The following is a 23,737-nucleotide window of genomic DNA, read 5'->3' as shown; positions in this document are numbered from 1 at the left end:
CCCCTTGTGCCCCCAAAACAGCTCTGACCCATCGAGGCATGAACTCCACAAGACTTCTGAAGGTGTCCTGTGGTATCTGGCACCAAGAAGGCAGATCCTTTAAGTCCTGTAAGTTGCAAGGTGGGGCCTCCATGGATCGGACTTGTTGGTCCAGCACATCCCATAGATGCTCAATCAGATTGAGATTTGGAGAATTTGGAGGCCAAGTCAACACCTTGAACTCTTTGTCATGTTCCTCAAACCATTCCTGAAAATGTTTTGCAGTGTGGCAGGGCGCATTATTCTGCTGAAAGAGTCCACTTATATAAGAGAATACCGTTCCCATTAAGGGGTGTACGTGGTCTGCAACAATCTTTAGGTAGGTGGTTCGTGTCAAAGTAACATCCACATGAATGCCAGGACCCAAGGTTTCCCAGCAGATCATTGCCCAGAGCATCACACGGCCTCCGCCGGCCTGCCTTCTTCCCATTGTGCATCCTGCAACCATCTCTACCCCTGGTAAACGACGTACCCACACTCGGCCGTCCACATGATCTAAAAGAAAATGTGATTCATTAGACCAGGCCACCTTCTTCCACTGCTTCATGGTCCATTGTAGGTGCTTTCGGCGGTGGACTGGGGTCAGCATGGGCACTCTGACCAGTCTGTGACTACACAGCCCCATATGCAGCAAGCTGCGATGCACTGTATGTTCTGACACCTTTCTATCATGGCCAGCATTAAGTTTTTCAGCAATTTGTGCTACAGTAGCTCTTCTGTGGGATCGGACCAGAATGCGCATGCATCCCCATGTGCATCAGTGAGCCTTGGGCACCCATGACCCTGTCGCTGCTTCACCGGTTGTCCTTCCTTGGACCACGTTTGGTAGTTGCTAACCACTGCATACTGGGAATACCCCACAACATCTGCCGTTTTGAAGATGCGCTGGCCCAGTCTTCTAGCCATCACAATTTGGCCCTTGTCAAAGTCGCTCAGATCCTTACGCTTGCCCATTTTTCCTGTTTCCAACACATCAAATTCAAGAACTGACTGTTCACTTGCTACAGGTGCCATTGTAACGAGATAATAAATGTTATTCACTTTACCTGTTAGTGGTTTCAATGTTGTGGCTGATCAGTGTATAACTGATTATTTTTTCACCACATACAATGTGTTGGAGGTACTAGCAGAGAAGAAAACCATGCTGCTGGGTCAGCAAGAGCCTGCCGTTTTACAAAGCCACCACTCAGGTCCGATAAAGACATGTCTAGAAAGGAGTGAGTAAATTATGATGAAGCTGTGAACCATGATGGGAGGGCAGTGGTGGTCAAATAGTTAGACAATAGATCAGTCCTCATGGCTTCGAACTTTGTTGGTGCTGGCTGTACGGATGAGGTGCAACCCTGGGACAAAAAGCAGAGCATGTATGTGTATGTCAATCGGCCAGAGGTGATAAAGCTCTACAATAAAGCAATGGGGGGTGTCGACCTACTGGATCAACTCATCAGTCTGTACAGGACTGAAATTCATACAAAAAGTTGACCCTGAAAATGATAACACATGCCTTTGACCTCACTGTAGTCAACAGCTGGTCTGAGTACAGGATGGATGCTTAGAGGGCGAAGATCCCAAGAAAAGATGACTTGGATCTCCATTTCAAAATGAATGTGGCCCAATGTCTGGTGAGAGTGCAAAAGCCAGTGGCAGCAAAATGCGGAAGACCCAGCATGTCTCCTGAGCCAGTCCATGGGTACAGACAACAAGTTCAGGACGCAAGCCCCCTATAGTGCAGTTCGACATGGTGGACCACATGCCGAACTATGATGAAAGGAGAGGCCACCAGGTGCAAGAGGCTACACTGCACAGGAAAAACACACGTCTTCTGTGATAAGTGCAACATTCATATGTACTTTGTACCCCACCGAAATTGCTTCAAGGAAGCTCATCGAAAATGAAAATGAAAAACATATACTGTACAATACACAGTGATACTTTGAAGCTCCAACAAAAATCAACCAGCAAGTATACACACACACACACACACACACACACACACACACACACACACACACACACACACACAGAGCACACAGAACACAGAGCACACAGAACACAGTCATATAAACATATACACTATGTCATACAGACATAAATATGTACACACATACAGAGAAATTTAATATAAAAAATATTTAACTTGTTTTGAGACTTTATCTCATTATACAACAAGTTTTATGAACTTTTGTACATTCTATAGTTACTTTTCATCACTATGTCCGCTTCAAAATCTTTAAGATTAATTCACATTTATTAGTACTGCAATAAAAGCATAAGGATTCCTCCTGAAATTTTCTTGACATTTTACATTTGTTCAGTCGTGGCGTCCATTGTAATGGACATTTAGAAAATCTAATAAAAACATGAGTTGACAAACAAAAACACAAAAAAAACAAAAACAATTCAGACTCATTTACTGGAGCAGAGTAAATATCAGCTGGGTAAAAAAAATTGCTCAGTGGAAAAAAATCAGGGCTGAAGAGGTTAAAAGAAATACTTGTAATTGCGAACTGTCAGTGCCTTGTCATGTCTCTGTTTTTAGACCGCCATGCAGGATTTTGTTTTACATATAATAATAAATGTTGATTTAAAGTCTGTTTTGATCACTGTGGAGTTTTATATGTAGAAACTATTATTTTATTTTACGTGTATACGACTTTTATTTTGAAATTTCTATCGGAAGTTAGAGAAATGTTATCGTGATCACTTCCGTCCTCACGTTGTTCTAGAAGCAGCAGCTCGAGGCTCACGTCGTGCAGTTCAAAACCTTAATTACAAAAAAACCGCGAAGAAAAGCAACAATGTAAGTAGGAACACTCCAGTCCAAAGACAGATAGGACATAATACACTTTTATTTGAACAAGCTATAATAAACTTGAGTTTTGGTTTGACCTACTTAATAACTAAAGGCTGGAGAATTTCGGTTTGGCCTTCTCGTGCATGTTTAGTCTTCCTGCAGCGCTTTGCCGTTTCTTTAGTTACTCTTTGTGCATATCTGGTATTTAACGTGAATGTTTTCTTGGACATATTCTCTCATATTTCAGAAATATTCGACTAAATAAAATATTTCGACACATTTTAGGGGTTAATGTAAGTTAATTTTCCTTGCGGGAGGAATGTCGTTATGCAGCTTCTTTAACCATTTATTTAATTATTTAAGCTGTTTGTAGTTAAAAATTAATTACATGTTGATTAAACTTTATGGCATGTTAAGGCTAGTAAAGGAGCTTCGTGTAGAAAGGTTGTGGGATGCTTCTTCAAATTTTGTCAGTTCGCTCATTGCTGTCCCATAAATTTTTTTCCTTTCCCTCATCTGTTCCGAAACTGAGGATAGTTCAGTGTTAATGCCACGTCTGCACAGCTGTTATTCTTTATGGTTTGCAGTTCATATTTCAATTCATATTTCTGTATGCAGAATAAGCCTTTGAAACTAAATGAAAAGTGACTGTTATATCATTCTCTTAAGGGGGTCATGACGTGCCTTTTATATTATTTTGATGTTCTTTGAGGTTCACTAAAAATAGTAGTTACGTTTGTTTTTTTTTGCACTTAAAACTGTCTTATGTTTGTAAAACATGATCACTTTCCACCCACATTTTGTGCCTGGTTGCATAAAGCACCTTAAGTGAAATTTTCCCTTAAGATCACCCTAAAGTTTCCCTTTAATTTAATGGTGTTGCAGAAAACAACTTTTAAGTTTTACTTAAGGGTCTTTATAGGTAAAACGTCATAATCCCCTACAATTTCCCTTAAATATTAATTTTTTAACTAGTATTCCCTTAAGTGTTGCATGAAGCCCCTTAACTGCCATTTTCCTAAGTAAACTTTAAGGGTAGTAAAACTTCATCTTAAGTTTTTGCTAAGAGCTACGAGGTTTCTAAAAAAGGAGAAATGGCAAAGTTTCTAGAACCAGTTGAAGAGTACAGCATACCAATGTAAATTTTTGCGCGATAGAGAGAGCAATTTAGATCATCTTAGCGATAATAAACGTGCAAGATTACTATGGGGAAAAACATGATGAAAGGCAATCTAATATCACATCCAGCACATCAAATTCACCTCACTGCTCACTATTAAAGGTGTCTTCCTGAAGTGAACACTCACCAGCCATAAAAGCAGAATCCTCCATTAATTGCGCTGTATTAAACTCTAGATGTTTTTTAACTCTCACAGAAAAAAATGTGTACACAAAAAAAGTGTTTAAATCTATTAATTTTGAGGATTGTACCTGAGAAACAAATGAAAATGGAAAAATATGTATGCAGTAATCTGGAGTAATCACAAAAACTGTAATTGGTGCATCCAGAAAGTTATAATATTGAAGCGTCTGCCTGTTTTCTAAGAAATATTGTTTTTAAACAATGCTGTTTCAGTTTTCCAAAACAACAGCTTTTGAATGATTTGTTTCCTTAAGAATATATATTTTTTCAGCGTAGCTTATCAAGTGTGAAGCTGTTACACCTACTTTCATTTTTGGCCACCTTATATAGTCATTTCCATAACAATGACCACTGTTACCACTAGCCATTAATGTGTGTACATTTTCACTTTTCTTTGGATGAAGATACAAATCTTGTTCACCAATTTTGTTCTGTTCAGGTTGTTCAACTCAGTGCCCTCTTTCTTTGCGACCCCATGTATTTCACTTGTAGCCCGACTATTGGCTTCTCTGTTTCCAGAAGACCTTTTAATACCAAATCAAGTTCAGTTAAGCTCTAAGATTGGTTCCAAAAAGGATAAGCTCTACCTCAAATGAATTTCCATTAAATTTGTTTCTGTTCCTAATTGTCATATTTGTAGTTTTCAGTCACACGGTACAACTTGATGTTTTAAATCCTCTCCTGGCAAAGAAAGTGCAGTGCAACCCCTGTCTTTTACATCCACATTTAAGGATCCAAATTTGATTCTAATTCTTTTTCCTTCAAAGCTCAATTGTACTTTCCCAATAAATGGTGGTAATAACTCTTCATGGTACTTGTAAATCTTCATTTTATGGTCTAATTGGTCGGTGTACCAAACTGAATCTTCATTGTAAATAATTTTGCTTCTATTACTTGCATTGTACCATTTGGAGTTCACTGTCTTGCTTTCCTGTGCCACTGCTAACCCATTTCGTGAGCATGCTCGAAATCATTGCTCCAATTGTGTTTCTGCAGACCCGTTTCATTCTGGAGGAGCAATCTTTCTCGGCTATGAAGTGTCTTTGAGATCCAGACTTGTATCGACGGATTGTCCTTCTGGGGACTTTTTAAATTTCTTTGTTCCTCTCTTTTCCTACTGATTTGAATTTCTGTCATTTCAAAACCATGTCCCAGAAACTGACCAATGATGGTGCTCAAAAAGGCTTTGCTGTTGGCCGTGGCCTTTTGGCAGCTGCTGAGACTTTAAACTTTAGTGTGGGCGAGACACACTCTGATCCCTACAGCTCCTCTTCCCAGTCCCATAGCGGCATGGCTGGTTTGATTGGAGGGGAGGGAAAAGACCGGGACTCTCAGCAGCCCCACCGAGCAGGCAGCCACATTAGCAATACAATGAAACTCTTCGCCAGCCTAGGTCTGTCACCAACTGACCTGGATGCCCTGGCACAGGTTCCAGAGGAGAACATCAGCGTGGAGACCTTGCCCCAACTTATCATGCAACTGAAGAACCGCAAGATGGAAGCAGACCACCGCGTGGCTGGAGAACTGTCAAGAGTTTCTTCAGAGACTTCCTACAGAGGTAGCCGAGAGGATTGGGGTGACATGCAGGGTGGAAGACTGGACCGTTCCAGTGGCCAGAGTCAAAGCCGTTCACAAGGTGACTTTGGTTATAGTTCAATGCGCGATACGTCTGATCGAGAGTATGACATGTTAGATTACGGCAGCAGTGGCGGCAGAGAGGGACAATATTCTGAGCTTTCCCACAACTCCTACCGCAGCCTTGGCATGTCCACGTCATCGGCATCTGACGACATGTTCATGCAGAGAAGAATGGGCGCCCCGTCCCAGGGAAAAGTGCAAGATTTCTTGGGAGTCATGCCCCCTATGTTTCCCTATGTGTGTGCCCTTTGTGATTTTGATGTTCACTCTGTCATGGTGAGTATTTAAAGTCACTTGCCTCTTGCACACACACTTCCTTTCTTGTCCAAGTGTCCCACATGTTTGAGAAGACCTTTTTTAAAAAAAATATTTGAGTCAGTGTTGCTTAATATTGCACAAAATTTGATTGACGAACACAGTGGTTGTCTATAGAATACACTTGGTAAAGAGGAGTTGTCACGTACCTTGTACACAAGCCAGGCTCATTTCTGAACTCATTTGTCATTGAGGGATAATTTGACAAAAACTTTAACTTGTCAAGGCAGCTTTGGTCCAATAGGATAAGGTTTTCACTTGTTTAGTTCTAGCAGTAATTATACAGTCGAATACAGGCCATATTGGTGCAGTGTTCAGGACATTTATTTTATCCTTTCTTGTGTTTGTAAAGGAATGGACTCAGCACACAACTGGGATTCGTCATTCCGAAAACCGCAGACTGCTTTTGCAAATGTAAGTGGAATGCTGTGTGTAAACTGGTAAACTGTCCTGTTCAAATGTTTAAGCCACACTGGTAGACTTTTGGAAACATTTTACAATCCTAAACTGTTATTTGTTTGGGGGTTTCAAATTGGCTTCGGCTCCAGTTTGTGCTTTTCCAGTTACAATATCCTTTGGATGAATCATTATCCAATGCATGGTGATAACCATAAGTGTTGAATTTAATAACCTTCTAGGAACAGTTCAACCAAAACTGTAAATTCTGTCATCCTTTTTACCCACCATCATATTTTTCTAAACTCAGATATCCTTCTGTTGAACACACGAGATGTTCGGCAGAATGTTGATTCTCAACCTTTTTATGCTATGAAAGTATACAGTGTCCATGGCCTATGGAGCTCCAAATAGGACAAAAAAGCCCCATAAAAGGAGTCCAAATGACTCTCTTTGTCTGGAACCCAAATTAAAGCCATTCTTCAGTTGTAATCTTCCCCTCCAATATAGCTCTCACATCTCACTTATGCAACATATAAATTAATACAAATAAGATTTGAGAACAAGTCTTTCAGTGAGTAACGGTGACATTTCAGTCTGTTCCTTACACAAAGCCTTTATGCATTTATGGTGATTTTAGCATCCATCCCGTCACTTTCATTGTATGAAACTATTTTTATTTTTTTTGGAACAATTTGTTTAGAGCAACATGAGGTTGAGTAAATGATGACAGAATATTTTTTTTGGTACTTGTTTGTTGGGATTAAATCCCATTTGAAACTATTAAGTGTATTAAAGTGGAATCTTCCACTGAAATTTCTGTCTTCAGGACTTAAAGCTCAAGCATTGTAAAGCAACTGCAAACTGTTTTCTGTTGTTGTACAGGTACCCGGACTGGGATCCTCACTTGCCCTCGGCTCGCATGTATGTCACTGTCACATTATTTTTCAAAATACTGAGACATTTTTTGAATCTCTGTGTAGAAAAGAGTAGAGATGGGACAATATATTGAATTTAGAAATATTGCGAACCAAAATAAATGAGGTAAAATTTGATATTTTCTGAATTTGTAACATTGTTTTCCGTCCAAGTGATCATAAATGAAATGACCTGTCAAATATATCAAAATCTCACTTTTATTTACACTATATACAGAGCTAGCACAAGGTCTTTAAAGTGCTTGGATTTAGCTTTTAGAACGTTAAGTACTGGAATACCTAGATAATCGCCTTTTGTTGAAAAGTGCTTAAAAGTGCTTGAAATTAAAATGGAGAATTTTTCTGTGAAATGTGTGTCCATCAAAGATTAGATCTACGTGCTCCAATTTCATAGAGTAATATGTCTTATAATATCCTTGTTGATCTGAAAATAAAAACAAACATTAATTTTTATATCACACAGCATGGATTTTGTAAAGTAACCATGCACTGTCTCTTGTTAATGTGTGCTGCAACAAAGATCTTTGAGTTGCTCGCTGAACTGTCACCATTCTTAAAGAGATGGTACCATTTTAGCGGTGTAATGTAAATTAATGCAAACTCAGTGTAAATACTTGTAAATTATACACATTTCAAACACTGACCGCTCATATCATTAGTATTTACGCGATTTCATGACAATATTAATTGATAGAATTAAGAATTTTTACATTTTTAAAAATCTAAAATGTGATAATGATAACAAACAAATAATAATAATAATAAACTTCCATAAATATATGTTCCTGAGCTTATGGAAGCCCAGGATTGCCATTTACAAAAGAATGAAGATAAAAATTATCAATCTTTTAAATTGAAAATAAAAATGTGAATAAAGAAACCAATTTATAAATGGACAAATAAGTAATTTAATTAATGTTTTAAAATGTACTTATTAATGTGCTGTTTTATTGCTAAATATGTCATTTTTAAATGCACCTTTTAAATTGCATTTTAAAAAGCATTTGGCAATTGCTTTTCTTCATCCATTTGCCAATTGCTTTTCTTTATTGTTTGACTTTTCTTTTAACATTTGTCAATCCATACCTGCTGAAGCCCAGGAGTGCCAATTAAAAAAGAATGAAGGAATAAATGATCAATCTTTTAATTTGAAAATAAAAAATTTATAAATGGACAAATAAAGACACATTTAAATGTTTATTTAATTCATATTTAAGAATGTCAATATATTTAACAATACAATTGTGCATTTATAAATCATATTTATTTCATGGTTAAAATGTCATTAAATGTAGCAATAAATGAGTACATTGAGTCTTTTAAATGTACATTTTAATGCACTTTAAAAGCGCCTTTTTAAATTGCATTTTAAAAAGGTATTTGCCAATTGCTTTTCTTAATTCATTTGCCAATTGCTTTTCCTCATCCATTTGCCAATGGTGTTTCTTTTTTGTTTTCCTTTTCTCCAATTGAGAATCGAGTTAAAAAAAATGCCATTGGACTGTTGACTCATGGTAGCAACCAATGAACTTTTGACTCAGTTATAAGACACACCCCCTCTCCCACGTGCGACTCGAAGAGGATGCAAGATGGCCTGTCATTGGACGATGGTACGAGCAGTTTACGTGATATTATTGGATCTGCGAATCCTGTGCATAAGGAACGGATGCGAGGCATATCAGAAGTTAATGGTGGCTCATTCACTGTTGCTGTGAAATGCTGTACGCGGCCCAGTGATATGTGTCCAGGATGGGAGCTGGTAATCATGATCCTGTCAACAGAACCAGCCTCCCAACCTGCGGACTGAACTGAAGCACGCGCAGCAACCGCCATTTGCCTTACCCTATTTCGCTTGAGGTACCAAGCCGAGGAAGAATACCGCAATATTCTGTACTAAAGCACCTCCATGAAGTTGGCACCCCATATAATTAAATCTTTACCAAATCTATACCATTAAAAAATTAACTTTTGTGCTGGTTCGTTGTTTGAGGTATTAGACATTATTTTTTTGGGCTGTGTGATGTCACTTTCCACCCCATGAGGTCCAAATCGCTCCAAACCGGTGCCGTTCGTTTGTGCTCGCTTTGTGCTGATTTGTTCCGTTAAAAGAAACACTAAGTATTTCCCTTCATTAGATATAGCAAGAAACTTTTCGGGAAAAGTTTTTGTTATCGTTGAAGTATTCACTTTTTGGCAAAGATTTAATCTTTCACCCCATCTAACTCCAACACATCTCTCTTTCTCTGTCAGGAAATATCAGATTTGGTCTATTTAAACCAGGGATGAAAACTACTCATCTAAACTTCAGCTTAAGTCACCTTTTCTGAAGTTAATTTGCCCAAATTGTTTGGTAAAATGTCTAAATTTGCTTTATTAAAATCACTTTAAATGGTTACTTTAAGCTTAAAAACGTAAAAAACTTGAAACTCAGTTATTCTAGATTTATCTACAGTAATAGCAAAACATAGCAAGATACAATACAAATCAAATAAAAAATTTTTATAGTTAGTAAATAAAATTAATATTAAGGACATATAAATATAAAATAAATTAGCCTACACAACCATTCCAAAAGGATACTAAGTTTTTTTTTTCTCATAAGCTTAGAACATTTTGATCTAAAGGCTTATGGTCAAACGCTTGGGATTATTTCTGTACTCAAATATAAATTGTGCCTAATTATATATGCCTATTAAACCTATTATATATTTTTTTATTTACTTAATAGTATATATATATTTTAAAGAAAAGTAGCCAACAAGTGTCCAGCATATGAAATCATTCAATACTGTTTAAAAAGCATCCCAGGATTCACCTGAAATTGATTGAGAAAATGTGTGCAGAGCTGGAGTAGACAAAAGGCTACACTGAAGAAGTTCAAATATAAGATGTTTCTGATTTAATTTGTTTTGGTCACTGCATAATTTACATACTTTTGTGTTACTTCTTATTTTTGATGACTTAATAGCCTACTCTGAATTCTAAAATGTGCAGTAACAAATAATAAAGAATAGGCAAATGTGATCAAAGTTTTCTAAAAATTTAGTGTTACACTGAGGGGCCGTTCACATTGAGCGCTGTTTTATAATTGATTTAAATGAAAACGTGCGCTAGATGGATGTCTTTGACGGCTTGTTTGTGTTTTTAGACAACACGTTAAGTTAAAATAGAACCTAAATTGTTAAACGTACATCAAGTCAAGACATCTACGTTTTGCTCTTCATGACAAACTAACAGCACCGGTTTGGAGCGATTTGGACCTCACGGGGTGGAAAGTGACGTCACACAGCCAAAAAATTATGTCTAATATCTCAAACACAGAATCAGCACAAACGTTCATTTATGAATGGTATAGATTTGGTAAAGATTTAATTATATCGGGTGCCATCATGGGCTGCAATTATCGATTATTTTGATCATCGATTAATCTAACGATTATTTGAATGATTATTCGACTATTCAGCGATTATTGCAATAATTAATCATTAGCTCTTAACCGATTATTCAGCTTGTGCCCCGACTTAAAAGGTTGTATTAAACTTGCTTACAATAAAGAGGACAATATCATTTTAAATTTAATTAAGTTTAATTTAAGTTTAATAATAAAACTGCAGTGCTGCTTTCGCGCCTCATCATTACAGTTTAATGTGATCTCATGTTACGTTAAATGAGATCTGACGACTATTCGACAACAAATTTTGTCAACAATTTTTTATTGTCGATGTTGTTGAAAGTGGAGATGTAGGGTGAGGCAAATGGCGGTTGCTGAGCGTTTCAGTTCAGGCTACGAGTCGGGAGGCTGGTTCTGTTGACAGCATCACAATTACCAGCTCCCATCCTGGACACATATCACTTTGCACGCCCAGGTAGGGCCACGTTCAGCATTTCACAGCAAGGGTGAATGAGCCACCATTAACTTCTGATATGCTTCGCATCCGTTTCTTAATTCGCAGATCCAATGATATCACGTAAACTGCTCGTACCGTCGTCCAATGACAGGCCATCTTACATCATCTTCGACTGGCACGTGGGAGAGGTGGTGTGTCTTATAACCGAGTTGAAAGTTCACTGGTTGCTCCCATGAGTCTTAATGGCATTTTTTTTTTACTCAGTTAATGACACATTTAAAGGTCTTATTTTTTGTCCATTTATAAATTGAATTATTTATTCATTTTTATTTTCAAATTAATAGATTGATAATTTAATCCTTCATTCTTTTTTTAACTGGCACTCCTGGGCTTCAGCAGGCATGGATTGATATGGTAAAAGAAAAGTCAAACAATAAAGAAAAGCAACTGCCAATTAATGAAGAAAAGCAACTGCCAAATGCTTTTTAAAATGCAATTTAAAAGATGCATTTAAAAATGACTTATTAATGTGCTGTTTTATTGCTTAATGTAAGTACATTTTAAAACATTAATTAAACACAATGTGTCTATTTATTTGTCCATTTATAAATTCACATTTTTATTTTCAAATTAATAGATTGATAATGTATTCTTTAATTATTTTGTAAATGGCGCTTCTGGGCTTCCATATGATCTAGACTAGGGATAGAAAAATGTACAGCTGTCCCTTGCATGTTATAGAGGAATTTTGATTCCAACCCTTCATATTTTTCAGGACATGTTCTGTTCAGTTAAATTGCTTTGTCCTGCACCTGATCAGCCTGAATGTACCCAGATATTTTTTAAGGTTTATTTATTTGTGAACTTTCTTACAGTATATGATAAACTCTTATTGAAACTTTGAGCATTTATAATGTGTATTAGTTAACTCTATTCTGATGATGAGAAAATATAATTTAAATTTTTCTAAAAAAATAAAATAGTTTCTGTCATACTTTGTCATTTATGTGTTGTTATTTTGAATCGTACATCGGTTGGATTTGTTAGATAACCTTATCATCCCACCCCTAGAAAAGAGCATTACAAATTTATTTCTCTTAGGGGGACTTCCCTTTCACTGGACACAAAGAGTCGTCAAGATGGATTGCTGGGAGTAGCTCCAATGGGTGCTGGTCTACAAAGATCAGGGATGAGCTCCAGCTGGGGTAATTTTTTTGCTATCTTTTTGATGAATCAGCAATCCACTTCATGAAATTGTTAAACTGCAGAATTTAGAACAGTAGAAAATGTTTGTTTTGTCTTTCTCTGTGGATTTCACTCATGGCTTACTGAGTTCTTTGGTGAAAGCTCCACTAAGTCACTTTTTTTTTTTTGCTGCTACTAATATATATATATATATATATATATATATATATACCAAAAATTATAAATTGTACTTTTGACAAATATGTTTGTAAAGATGTACAGCTATATGAGAAGTCATATTCTACTTAAACTTGTACAGCTTTGAAGAACTCCAAGATGACAAATACTTTTCTTATTAAATATTGGCTAATTGTTATCACTCTTTTTAAGGGTCTGATTCCAGTATGGGAATGACAAATAAAAGTTCATCATATGCAGCAGCTCCAAAGGTAAAAATTTACTGAAAGTTATCTGATGGCAAGTGTCAAGGCTCTATTCCAGTTACCGTTTCTTTGTTTTGAAATGTTAAAATTGATCTTTCAGTCTAGTTACCTTTTATGTTTTCTTGAATGGAAAATACACCTGCAAATTGTACTGCTGAGAAACACTGACATATATTTAATTGGAGTGGTCTTTTCAGTAATGGCAGCTTTTGATGTGAGTGGATAAAGTTAACTTGTGCACTCATCAATATTTTTTTTTCCTAATTTTAGATAAGAAGTAGAGTGGTTGTGGCAAAATACGACAGGAAACCACTTTCATCAAACAGTCTGTTTGCTTTGGCGAAACCCTTTGGCACCATCCGTGAGCATCTTGTGCTGAATAACAAGGTAATAGCCCATAGCTAGCTATACATGTAATTCGTTCAGTTTTTTTTTAAGCCTGTTTACAGTTTTTTTTTTTTTTTTTTTTTTTTTTTTTTTTGCTCATGACAATACATTTTTGAATTTACAATATGATTGCAAATATTTGGTATACAGTGGCACCCCAAAAGTATTTGGACACTTTTGTCACAATTTAAAAAGTATGAATCATTGCATTACATGACAAAATATAAACCAAGTGGAATCTACAAACAAATGATGCTAGACCTTTTCTGTGTACTAATTACACTTAGCTGCTTTTTAATTACTTTGAATCTACTGGTCTCAAGGTCATTTTAGTGGATGTATGAAGTCTTTTCCCCTCAAGTTCACACAGGTGCCCTTGCAGAGTGACCACAGTTGTAGTTCATCACACAAGTATTGTTTTATAATGTGAAACCAAACAGACTTCTTTTATTTATTTAATTTTAAAGTGTGTTCGTGCTGTTGTGTGTCTAAATAATTTTTGGGGCCTCTGTATATTCGTAATTTTTTTGCACTCATTATCCCTGTATTATTTTTCAAAGGCTTTCCTGGAGCTGCAGACACATGAGGAAGCTTTGGCCATGGCTAATTACTACCAGCGTAAGCCTGCCATTTTAAACGGGAAAGAGATACACATTTATTTATCAAAGGAACTGCTGGTAATAAAGGTAAGATGGCATATAAGATTTAGGGTTTCAGCATTAGAGAGAAGCTAAGAAGATCAACCAGTTAGCAATTAAATAGGTCAGTAACGCTTATTTCCTTTAATAAATTCAGAAATCTGGAAGACCAGACAGAGACGCTAGACCTGTGAAGGGAGGAGACAGCCAGGTGGTGTTTTTCTCCAATTTGCCACGAGGGAGTGACAAGAAAATGGAGCTCCTGACAGTAGCTCGTAGATTTGGCACTGTTGAGAAACATCTTTTCCTAAATGATGAGGTAAGTTTCAAATATAGCATGTTCATTTGCACGTTTACAGGGCAGCCAATATATGCACGTTTAAGTGCTGGTTTGGTGTTCTGCTCCCGTGAAATGCTCAGGGTCGGACGGAGAAACGCTCGGGGGGACTGCGCTGCCCTCCGTCTGCTCCATCTCTGATTACAGCGGTCTCAGAGTATGTCTGTGTGTGTGTTAGCTAAAGTCTGCTGGTAGTTCATGAACATCTAAAATCACTTCCGGTACCTTAAATGCATCTTTTTTTTTTAATATACAGTCAGTCTCTCTCTCTCTCTCTCTCTCTCTCTCTCTCTCTCTCTCTCTCTCTCTCTCTCTCTCTCTCTATATATACAGGTGCATCTCAATAAATTAGAATGTCATGGAAAAGTTCATTTATTTCAGTAATTCAACTCAAATTGTGAAACTTGTGTATTAAATAAATTCAATGCACACAGACTGAAGTAGTTTAAGTCTTTGGTTCTTTTAATTGTGATGATTTTGGTTCACATTTAACAAAAACCCACCAATTCACTATCTCAACAAATTAGAATATGGTGACATGCCAATCAGCTAATCAACTCTAAACACCTGCAAAGGTTTCCTGAGCCTTCAAAATGGTCTCTCAGTTTGGTTCACTAGGCTACACAATCATGGGGAAGACTGCTGATCTGACAGTTGTCCAGAAGACAATCATTGACACCCTTCACAAGGAGGGTAAGCCACAAACATTCATTGCCAAAGAAGCTGGCTGTTCACAGAGTGCTGTATCGAAGCATGTTAACAGAAAGTTGAGTGGAAGGAAAAAGTGTGGAAGAAAAAGATGCACAACAAACTGAGAGAACCGCAGCCTTATGAGGATTGTCAAGCAAAATCGATTCAAGAATTTGGGTGTGCTTCACAAGGAATGGACTGAGGCTGGGGTCAAGGCATCAAGAGCCACCACACACAGACGTGTCAAGGAATTTGGCTACAGTTGTCGTATTCCTCTTGTTAAGCCACTCCTGAACCACAGACAACGTCAGAGGCGTCTTACCTGGGCTAAGGAGAAGAAGAACTGGACTGTTGCCCAGTGGTCCAAAGTCCTCTTTCAGATGAGAGCAAGTTTTGTATTTCATTTGGAAACCAAGGTCCTAGAGTCTGGAGGAAGGGTGGAGAAGCTCATAGCCCAAGTTGTTTGAAGTCCAGTGTTAAGTTTCCACAGTCTGTGATGATTTGGGGTGCAATGTCATCTGCTGGTGTTGGTCCATTGTGTTTTTTGAAAACCAAAGTCACTGCACCCGTTTACCAAGACATTTTGGAGCACTTCATGCTTCCTTCTGCTGACCAGCTTTTTAAAGATGCTGATTTCATTTTCCAGCAGGATTTGGCACCTGCCCACACTTCCAAAAGCACCAAAAGTTGGTTAAATGACCATGGTGTTAGTGTGCTTGACTGGCCAGCAAACTCACCAGACCTGAACCTTGTCAAGAGGAAAATGAGAAACAAGAGACCAAAAAATGCAGATGAGCTGAAGGCCACTGTCAAAGAAACCTGGGCTTCCATACCACCTCAGCAGTGCCACAAACTGATCACCTCCATGCCACGCCGAATTGAGGCAGTAATTAAAGCAAAAGGAGCCCCTACCAAGTATTGAGTACATATACAGTAAATGAACATACTTTCCAGAAGGCCAACAATTCACTAAAAATGTTTTTTTTTTATTGGTCTTATGATGTATTCTAATTTGTTGAGATAGTGAATTGGTGGGTTTTTGTTAAATGTGAGCCAAAATCATCACAATTAAAAGAACCAAAGACTTAAACTACTTCAGTCTGTGTGCATTGAATTTATTTAATACACGAGTTTCACAATTTGAGTTGAATTACTGAAATAAATGAACTTTTCCACGACATTCTAATTTATTGAGATGCACCTGTATGTATATATATATATAAATATATATATATATATATATATAAATAAATATAAATGTAGTTATAGTAATCTAAAAGATTCTTGTTGAAATAATATATGTTGTATACCCATTTTTTTTTAAAACTAAAACACAAGGTTTAATTGTTTAATCTTTTTAATTTCTATGCATAATTTTAACAATACATTGCAGCAATATTTACCTGCAATTATTTTTACCAAAACATTTTATTACATATAAAATGCCACGTTGAGGCTTCCCTGAACATTTTTGAGTGATGACATAAAAATGGTTATAAATCAAATCATTAAAGGGGTTTTATGCAAAATTCACTTTTACATGGTGTTTGAACATAAATGTGAGTCGGCAGTGTGTGTACACAACCACCCTACAATGTTAAAAGTCCACCCACTCCTCTTTCTTATATTTCTATTAATCAAAACTGTGTCTCAAAATGACTGGTTTTCGTATCCGCTCTAAAGTGACGTCACTGTAGAGCAGACCACGGCCACGACTGGTGACGGACTCCACCCTATTTTCATAGATCCTCCCCCGAGTGATCTACACACAATCTGCCATTTTTTTCCACGCTGGAGCAGCTAAAGTGAGAAGAATAATGTCTCAGCTTCGTAAGCGTCGTAAGTGTTCTGTTGTTGGCTGTAAAAGTGAACATAAGAGTCTTCATGTACTCCCGGCATCAGAGCCACTGAAGACGCAGTGGACAAGTTTTGTTTTTGAAGAAAATGTGCCCCCAAAACAAAATTTGTGTAAATCATTTTACACCGGATTGCTTTGTGAATGAGGGTCAATATAAAGCAAGATTTTCAAAAAATTTGACTCAAGCATGGATCAGTACCAACTGTTCGTGTTTTATAGCTTTATATCCTGAATATGTAAGTATCGCACTTTATATTTTGTGAATGTTTGCAAATCGCCTTCCCGAATGTGCTTGTTAGCTGATTCCACGGCTAATGCAGCTAAAGTTACCATTGTCTCTGATTGTATTCACGGAGACCAGAGCTGTGTCATTATAGCTTGTTTGCACATGACGTCACGTCACTGCGTTGCTGTGGTGTGAAATGCAGATGGAGGGCAGGAAGTGATTTTCTACATAAGAAGCACTATCACATACTCAAAATGCTTATGTTTTGCGTCGTTTACGGTTGCTCATACATATATGGCTGAACTCTGGTATTTACGGTGTCAGTCATATTGGTTCTGATTTGTTGTTGCTATAGTATCCGAAGCATGAGCTGTAAAGGCACAGCCCTCTTCCAGAAAGGGGGCGGGGAGCAGCAGCTCATTGGCATTTAAAGAGACACACACGAAAACAGCGTGTTTTTGATTCCACCCAAAAAGAGGCATTTACAACATGGTATAATAAATGATCAGTGGGGTATTTTGAGCTGAAACTTCAGACACATTCTGGGGACACCTGAGACTTATATTACATCTTGTAAAAAGGGGCATAATAGGTCTCCTTTAAAGCCTACGGTTTGAACTGATTCATGGAAGTTAATAAAACTTTCCAATTCTAATGCCGTGTTTGCGACTGAAGTTCACACTCGTACTCACAAGTCACATGACAAGGAGGGATCTCAAAATTGAATCGTATGTTACAGCCTTCATGAAATTTAATTGCAGAAGAAAAAGCACATTACAATAATTTGATATTTACTATATTGCTTAAATTTATATCTCCAGCAAAATCATCACAAATATATCATGAATTGTCGGTTATATTGCCCAGCCTCAATTTCTTTTTCACTTTGACTTGTTTTTAACAGGCATTTGTTCAGTTGAGCAATCCTGAAGATGCAGAGATGTTGGTCAAGTACTACATTCTCCATCCTTTGACTATAAGTGGAAGATCCATCCGACTGAACATCTGCACAAAGTACAAGACACTAACGTAAGTTGTCTTTCCTTTCAGAGAAACCATTGATATCTTCAGAAAGAAAATAAACCAAATGTGTTATATGTGCTCTTGATGATCCAGGGTCCCACCTGGCAAAGGTGACCAAGGAAGGGAGGAACATACCCGCAAGAGCAGCAGTAGCAGCGGCACCAGCAGAACTGGTGACAAATCTTCATCAAGGAGCCAGAGATCCTCTAGTTCCAAAGCCAAGGAGAGCTCAGATGAGAAAAAAGAGAAATCAAAACCTGAAGATAAAGATGCAGTCCAGGGAGATGGATCAGAAGATGAAGAAGCTGATGTTATGGAAGCACATGAAGGAGACGAAGAGGATTTTAATGAAGAGCCCTCTGAAGATGATGCCAATCCATCTTGTGATCCAGAGCAAGCCGGTACACAGCCACCAGATATTGACACCAACGTAGAGGATGAGGACCCTAAAGCACAGCAAGCCAAAGATGGCACAGATGATGCTAAGACTTTGGAGAACCAAGAAGACGCTGATGAAAAACAAGTAGAGACTCCCTTGGAGAATCCTGCTGTATCTGAGGCTAAGCAGGAAGAGAGCACCGCTGAGTTTCCTAAAGAGCAAGAGGAACAGAATGATGAACAACCTGAAGATCAGGTTGCTGAAGAGGACAGTACAGAGCAGGCAGGACCTTTTGCACATCAGCATCTGAATTGCCACTGCCCATTCATTTCTTAAATATGAAATTCTGTCTTTTACTTTACTACCCCTGAAGTCGTTCAAAACATGTTTGACTTCCTTCTGTGGAAAACAAAATATTTTTTGGAGAATATTGAGGCTGCTCTTTTCCATACGGTGACATATTGTAATGGCCATGGCTGTCAAGATGAAAAAAGGACATAAAAGTAGTCGATATAACTCAATTTCCCAGGTCTTCTGAAGCCACATGGTAGCTTTGTTTGAGAAACGGACTGAAATGTAAGTTGTTATTCACTGATAGTTTCCCCCTCTGCTATGCTCATTTTCAAACTTATAAGCGAATTTTCAGTCTTTTTCTTGCGCTAAGCTATCATGTAGCTTCAGAAGACTTGTTTTATAGTGTTGTATGGACTACTTTTATGGATATTTGTGTCCTTTTTCCAACTTTACAGTACCTGGTCATTATATATTTCTATTGTTTGGCAAAGCATAGCAAACACATTCTTTATGTTCTACAGAAGAAAAAGTCATGCAGGAACGACATGAAGCCGAGTAAATAACAGAATATTCATGTTTGGGTGAACTGTTCCTTTAAAATTAAATGCATGTTCACTGTTTTGACCTGCAGTTCTGTTGACTATATCTGTCTGATACCAGGAGGGTCAAGGTGAAACTGACTTCCCGGAAAACATAGATGAGTTTGTTACACTTGATGAGCTAGCAGAGGAGGATGATGCTGAAAAACAAGACTCCAGGTCCAAAGCTAAAAACACATCAGGTATTGCCCTTTAAACAACTAGACCATCATCCTAATATCAGCCTTACAGACAGAAATTGAAATAAAATGTTTATTATCTGCATTGTTTATGCATTTCTAAGTAGACGAGCATGAACTTTGAGTCAGTCCATTTAGCAAGTGCTTTTTTTTCTCTATCTTTTATGTTTTAGGAAGCTCTAAGGAAAGTGGAGTAAGTGGAGTTTGTTTATTTTTAGCTGTGTGCACTTTTTAAAATTGGTTACACAATTAATGTTAACCTTAGCATTTACATTTATATACATACATACTGTTAAACCAGTACTAATGAGTGTTTTCTTATTGGGTAGGGATTGAGAGTTGTCAATGTTGTTGGGTTTAAACGTGGCTACGGTTATCTTGATGAAGTCCTTGCCCTTGCAAAGCCATTTGGGAGAGTGGTCCGGCACCTGGTCTTGGATGTGAGGCCTGAGGTAATAACTAATGGACATTCTATTAGCTTCTTAAAGGTTCAGGACATTGCGCTTGCAACGGCTTTACTGTAGTTATAAGCATAGACTACCATGCTAGGTCACAGCTGTGTGGTAGAAAATCAATGTGTATTGGCAAATCTTTACTAGTGGTCGACCAATGTGTGTTTTTCTTTTTTTTTATTATTAATGGCCAAGGCAAAAGTCTAGAGTGGAAGGTGACTGGCCAATAAAGTGACAATTATATAATATTTCAATTTAATGGTGGCAAATGAGACATGCATAAATTATATAGTAGTTAGGCTCAAAGATGGTCTGAAGCTTAAACATTTCTGAGCTAAATATAATTTTTCGAATTTTTGTGGTTTAAAGGCCTTTCTTGAGCTGTCCAATGAACAAGAGGCAAGAGCTATGGCTAGTTTCTACAGTGGAAATGTCATAGCATCTGTGTGTGGAAAACCAGTGAAGGTTTACCATTCACACACCTATCCAACCATCCAGGTAAGATTTGTTAACCCACCCTGAATCAAGTGCCTGTGAATCTACAAGGATTAAAATATTTGACTCCCATGTTTTTTACAATGTCTACAGAGTGGCAAAGTCATCTATGTTGGCAATGTTCCTCCCTTCAAAACATCAGATGCATCACTTCTGAAAATTGCTGAACCATTTGGAAAAGTCAAAAGATACTTTGTCAATCGATTACGCAATGAGGTAATGGATCTTATTCTAAGGGGTGCTCAAGGGGAAAATAAATGCTATATTGCAGTATTTCCTGCACCACTGTCCTACAGTGCCACATCAAGAGAAATCATATTTGTTGTGAGCTTGCATTCAAAATGTAATGTATTGAGTTAAAATGGCTGGGTAATGTGAAATAAAACAAAGACTTGTCTTGCATCGTTTTTGCTGTCTGCAAACAAAACAAACATGCAGCATGACCACTTGTGATTTACGAACAAATGAATCTTACTGGCTGGTTCTCGTAATTAATCAGTCAAAAAACAATAATTGTAGGCCTAGTTAAAGTTACAGAATCACAAGAGTTTTTTGTAATGAATGGTAAGTGGAATTCTGTAGGAAACCCTGTTGTGATGTTTATCATGTTTGTTTGTTCAGTGCTTCATTGAGATGGAAAGAGGGGAAGATGCTGAGAAAATGGCAGAGACCTACAAGGACAGTCCACCTAAATTTGAAGGCAAACGATTGCTTGTCTACATAAGCAGAAAATATAAGCAACTCAAACATGGGTCAGTTTGACATTTAAGTCCTTCTTTTTGCTTGGAAAAAAATAGCTTTTGTCTTTGAGCATTTGTTTTTATAGTTTTGTCTGTTTTGCCAAAATAATCTCCTCTCTTGCAGACACAGACCTCCAACTCCAGAACCACAGGGTAAAAAGCCATCCAAGAGGGAGCGCTCTGGAGAGGCTGAGGCCCAGAGCAACTCCTCTGGCAAAAGTAATTGCAAGAAAGAGGAAGAACCATCTGCCAAGAAGAGCAAAGTGGAAATGCCTGCCACTGATAAACCTGAAGAGGTTGAGAATCAGGAAGAAAAGGAAAGGCAAATTGTTTCAGAAGAAGCCGTTCCTGAGGTGAAGAAAGAGCCAGAGGAGGAACTAAGCAAAGACACAGCAGAGGTCCAGAATATGGAGACTGAACCTGTAAGTGGTCTCATTTGAAGAGGATGGCATGCTAAATGATGCCATGAAATCAAATTCAGACTTTTGTGGCTTTTTAGTCTGCATCAACTGTATTAGCTTTGAGGTCATCTATAAGCCCCCCCCCCCCCCCCCCGGCCCGTGTTTGTTATTATAAGGTTTAGCACTTAATTGCAAGTAAATATAAAATTATTTTACACTGCAAACAAAATGCACTTGCTTTACCCAGTGCTTTCCTGTGCTGTCTTTTGAATAGCAGGAAAAAGATGAAGAAGCTGTTGCTACTTCCCCTGTTGTTGTATCGGAGAAGAGCATGGAGACTGAGGAAAAAGCCACTACCCCCACACCACCACCCCTTGAAACTAAGCCTGAAACTAGCCTTGCTACTCTTGGGGCACATGACCCTAATGTCCCAGTGGGTAAGATGACTAATTTTTGCTAATAAATCAGATTTGCTGGAGGTGATCAGTACTGTGATCCACTGTTTATTTATTATGAATCACATTTTACATTGTAATGCTTTAGGTGTGGAGTTTGTAAAGATGGGATACTACTGCAGAGTCTGTTTCCTGTTTTACTCCAATGAGGACACAGCTAAGAAAGTTCACTGCAGTAGCCAAGCACACTACGATAAACTTAAGGTGATTTTTTTTTTTTTTCTCCTATTTCTCCAAAACATTATAAATTTAGCATTTAAAGACTTGCAGTACACTTACTGCATTGTGTTATTTTTTGTTGCAATACAATATGATTCTCAAACAAATGTGCTCTTTTTTTTTTTTTTTTTTTTTTTTCCCTCACCAGAAACATCTGGAAAAGGAGACAGCCAAAGCGCAGAGTAACGTTACAAAGAAGTGAACCATTTATGCTGGAACATTTCTTGATATGTCTGTTATGCTATTGATTTTTCTTGTTTTCAGCTACTTTCAGTATCTTATTTTCTAATGAAATTGTTAGACTGAGGTATTGCTTATGTAGTAGTTAGTGTAGTTTGTCGTAAAACTGGCACACTCATCAGTAATTCTTAGCTGTTTAGTTATCATAATGTTAAGACATTTTATGCCTTATATGCTATTAATGTCCTTCTGTTTTCCCTTTTTTTAATTAAACCAAACATTCCTCGGACCCTGCCTGTTGTAATCATTTTCTCTTTTGTAATTTATTTTCTTTATTATTCCGTGAAAGGAAAATCAATTATTGGCCTCACAAATTCAGTGTTATAATGCAATGTATGACATTTCACACAGAGTATCTTAAGGTGCAGAAAGTATAATACCATAATTAAATAGCCAGAGTTTTCTTGCAAAAGATCAAAGTTTAAACCGACCTGCCACCATGTTTTTTTTCATGTAATGCTATCAATAATGGTATGCTTAAAGGCTTTAGAAAGTATAGCAAGCTTTCATTTTCAGAACATTGGAGCTAAATATTTGGAACATAAAGCTGCATTGTTAATACTGGACTTGTTTTCCATTTTTTCTGTAAATAAGTCTCTGATCTATAATATGGATTCTATTTTTATTTATTTTTTAGAAGCTTTTTAAAATATTTTTTCATGACAGTAGTGGTGAAAACCAAGTTACCACCCTTTTTATTGCAGTAATTATGGTATTTTTACATAAACTATGGTTACCATGGTACATTTCTGTTAGAGAGGATCTCAGTATATTGAAATGTAAGTTATTTCTGAAATGCGTTTGTGATGTAATTAAATGGTTATTGTTTTTGCTCAATTTATTCACGCCAGCGCCATTTTTGATTTTTAATGGGAACGACAACGAGGCTGTGCGGAATAGACTTAAGTCTCTTCAAGAGGCTGTAAGGCAGTTTAAAGTGCTTTTGGATCGCCCCGCTGACAAAACATTGATAAAATATCTGTCCAAGAACATTCAGAATACAAAGAACTCTAGACAACATGAGTTGTGGAAAATCAGATGTGATCTTATACAGCTTTATCTCGTTCGTGCCATTGAAGAGACTAGTCTATCCCTCAGCCTCGTTGACATTGCCATTATAAATTAAAGATGGCGCAAGCGTGAATAAGCTCTATTATTCACATTTT

General features: G+C 37.4%; 1 protein-coding gene across 2 annotated transcripts in view; it reads left to right on the top strand.

Annotated features, from left to right (window-relative positions):
* LOC127413473 (matrin-3-like) overlaps positions 1–22,800 on the top strand; it is a 73,085-nt gene extending 50,285 nt beyond the window's left edge. Inside the window, exons 1-21 of one of the 2 annotated variants that reach the window (XM_051650657.1) lie at positions 2,750–2,839; positions 5,193–6,110; positions 6,502–6,563; positions 7,431–7,469; positions 12,433–12,536; positions 12,907–12,965; positions 13,230–13,346; positions 13,907–14,032; positions 14,142–14,303; positions 18,000–18,124; positions 18,212–18,779; positions 19,452–19,572; positions 19,743–19,762; positions 19,899–20,021; positions 20,391–20,519; positions 20,610–20,732; positions 21,138–21,268; positions 21,381–21,678; positions 21,932–22,094; positions 22,201–22,316; positions 22,480–22,800. In XM_051650657.1, coding sequence (XP_051506617.1) covers positions 5,343–6,110; positions 6,502–6,563; positions 7,431–7,469; positions 12,433–12,536; positions 12,907–12,965; positions 13,230–13,346; positions 13,907–14,032; positions 14,142–14,303; positions 18,000–18,124; positions 18,212–18,779; positions 19,452–19,572; positions 19,743–19,762; positions 19,899–20,021; positions 20,391–20,519; positions 20,610–20,732; positions 21,138–21,268; positions 21,381–21,678; positions 21,932–22,094; positions 22,201–22,316; positions 22,480–22,533 — 3,408 coding nt within the window. In that variant the 5' untranslated portion in view covers positions 2,750–2,839; positions 5,193–5,342 and the 3' untranslated portion in view covers positions 22,534–22,800. Of the gene's footprint in view, positions 1–2,749; positions 2,840–5,192; positions 6,111–6,501; positions 6,564–7,430; positions 7,470–12,432; positions 12,537–12,906; positions 12,966–13,229; positions 13,347–13,906; positions 14,033–14,141; positions 14,304–17,999; positions 18,125–18,211; positions 18,780–19,451; positions 19,573–19,742; positions 19,763–19,898; positions 20,022–20,390; positions 20,520–20,609; positions 20,733–21,137; positions 21,269–21,380; positions 21,679–21,931; positions 22,095–22,200; positions 22,317–22,479 lie in introns of those variants that run through there. The other variant, XM_051650658.1, reaches the window with a different exon arrangement.
* The last annotated feature ends 937 nt before the right edge of the window (positions 22,801–23,737 follow it).

Source organism: Myxocyprinus asiaticus, chromosome 22, assembly GCF_019703515.2.
Source record: "Myxocyprinus asiaticus isolate MX2 ecotype Aquarium Trade chromosome 22, UBuf_Myxa_2, whole genome shotgun sequence".
NCBI classification, from domain to species: domain Eukaryota; kingdom Metazoa; phylum Chordata; class Actinopteri; order Cypriniformes; family Catostomidae; genus Myxocyprinus; species Myxocyprinus asiaticus.
The sequence above is the reverse complement of the archived record's forward strand: the minus strand, read 5'-3'. Positions and strand labels throughout refer to the sequence as shown.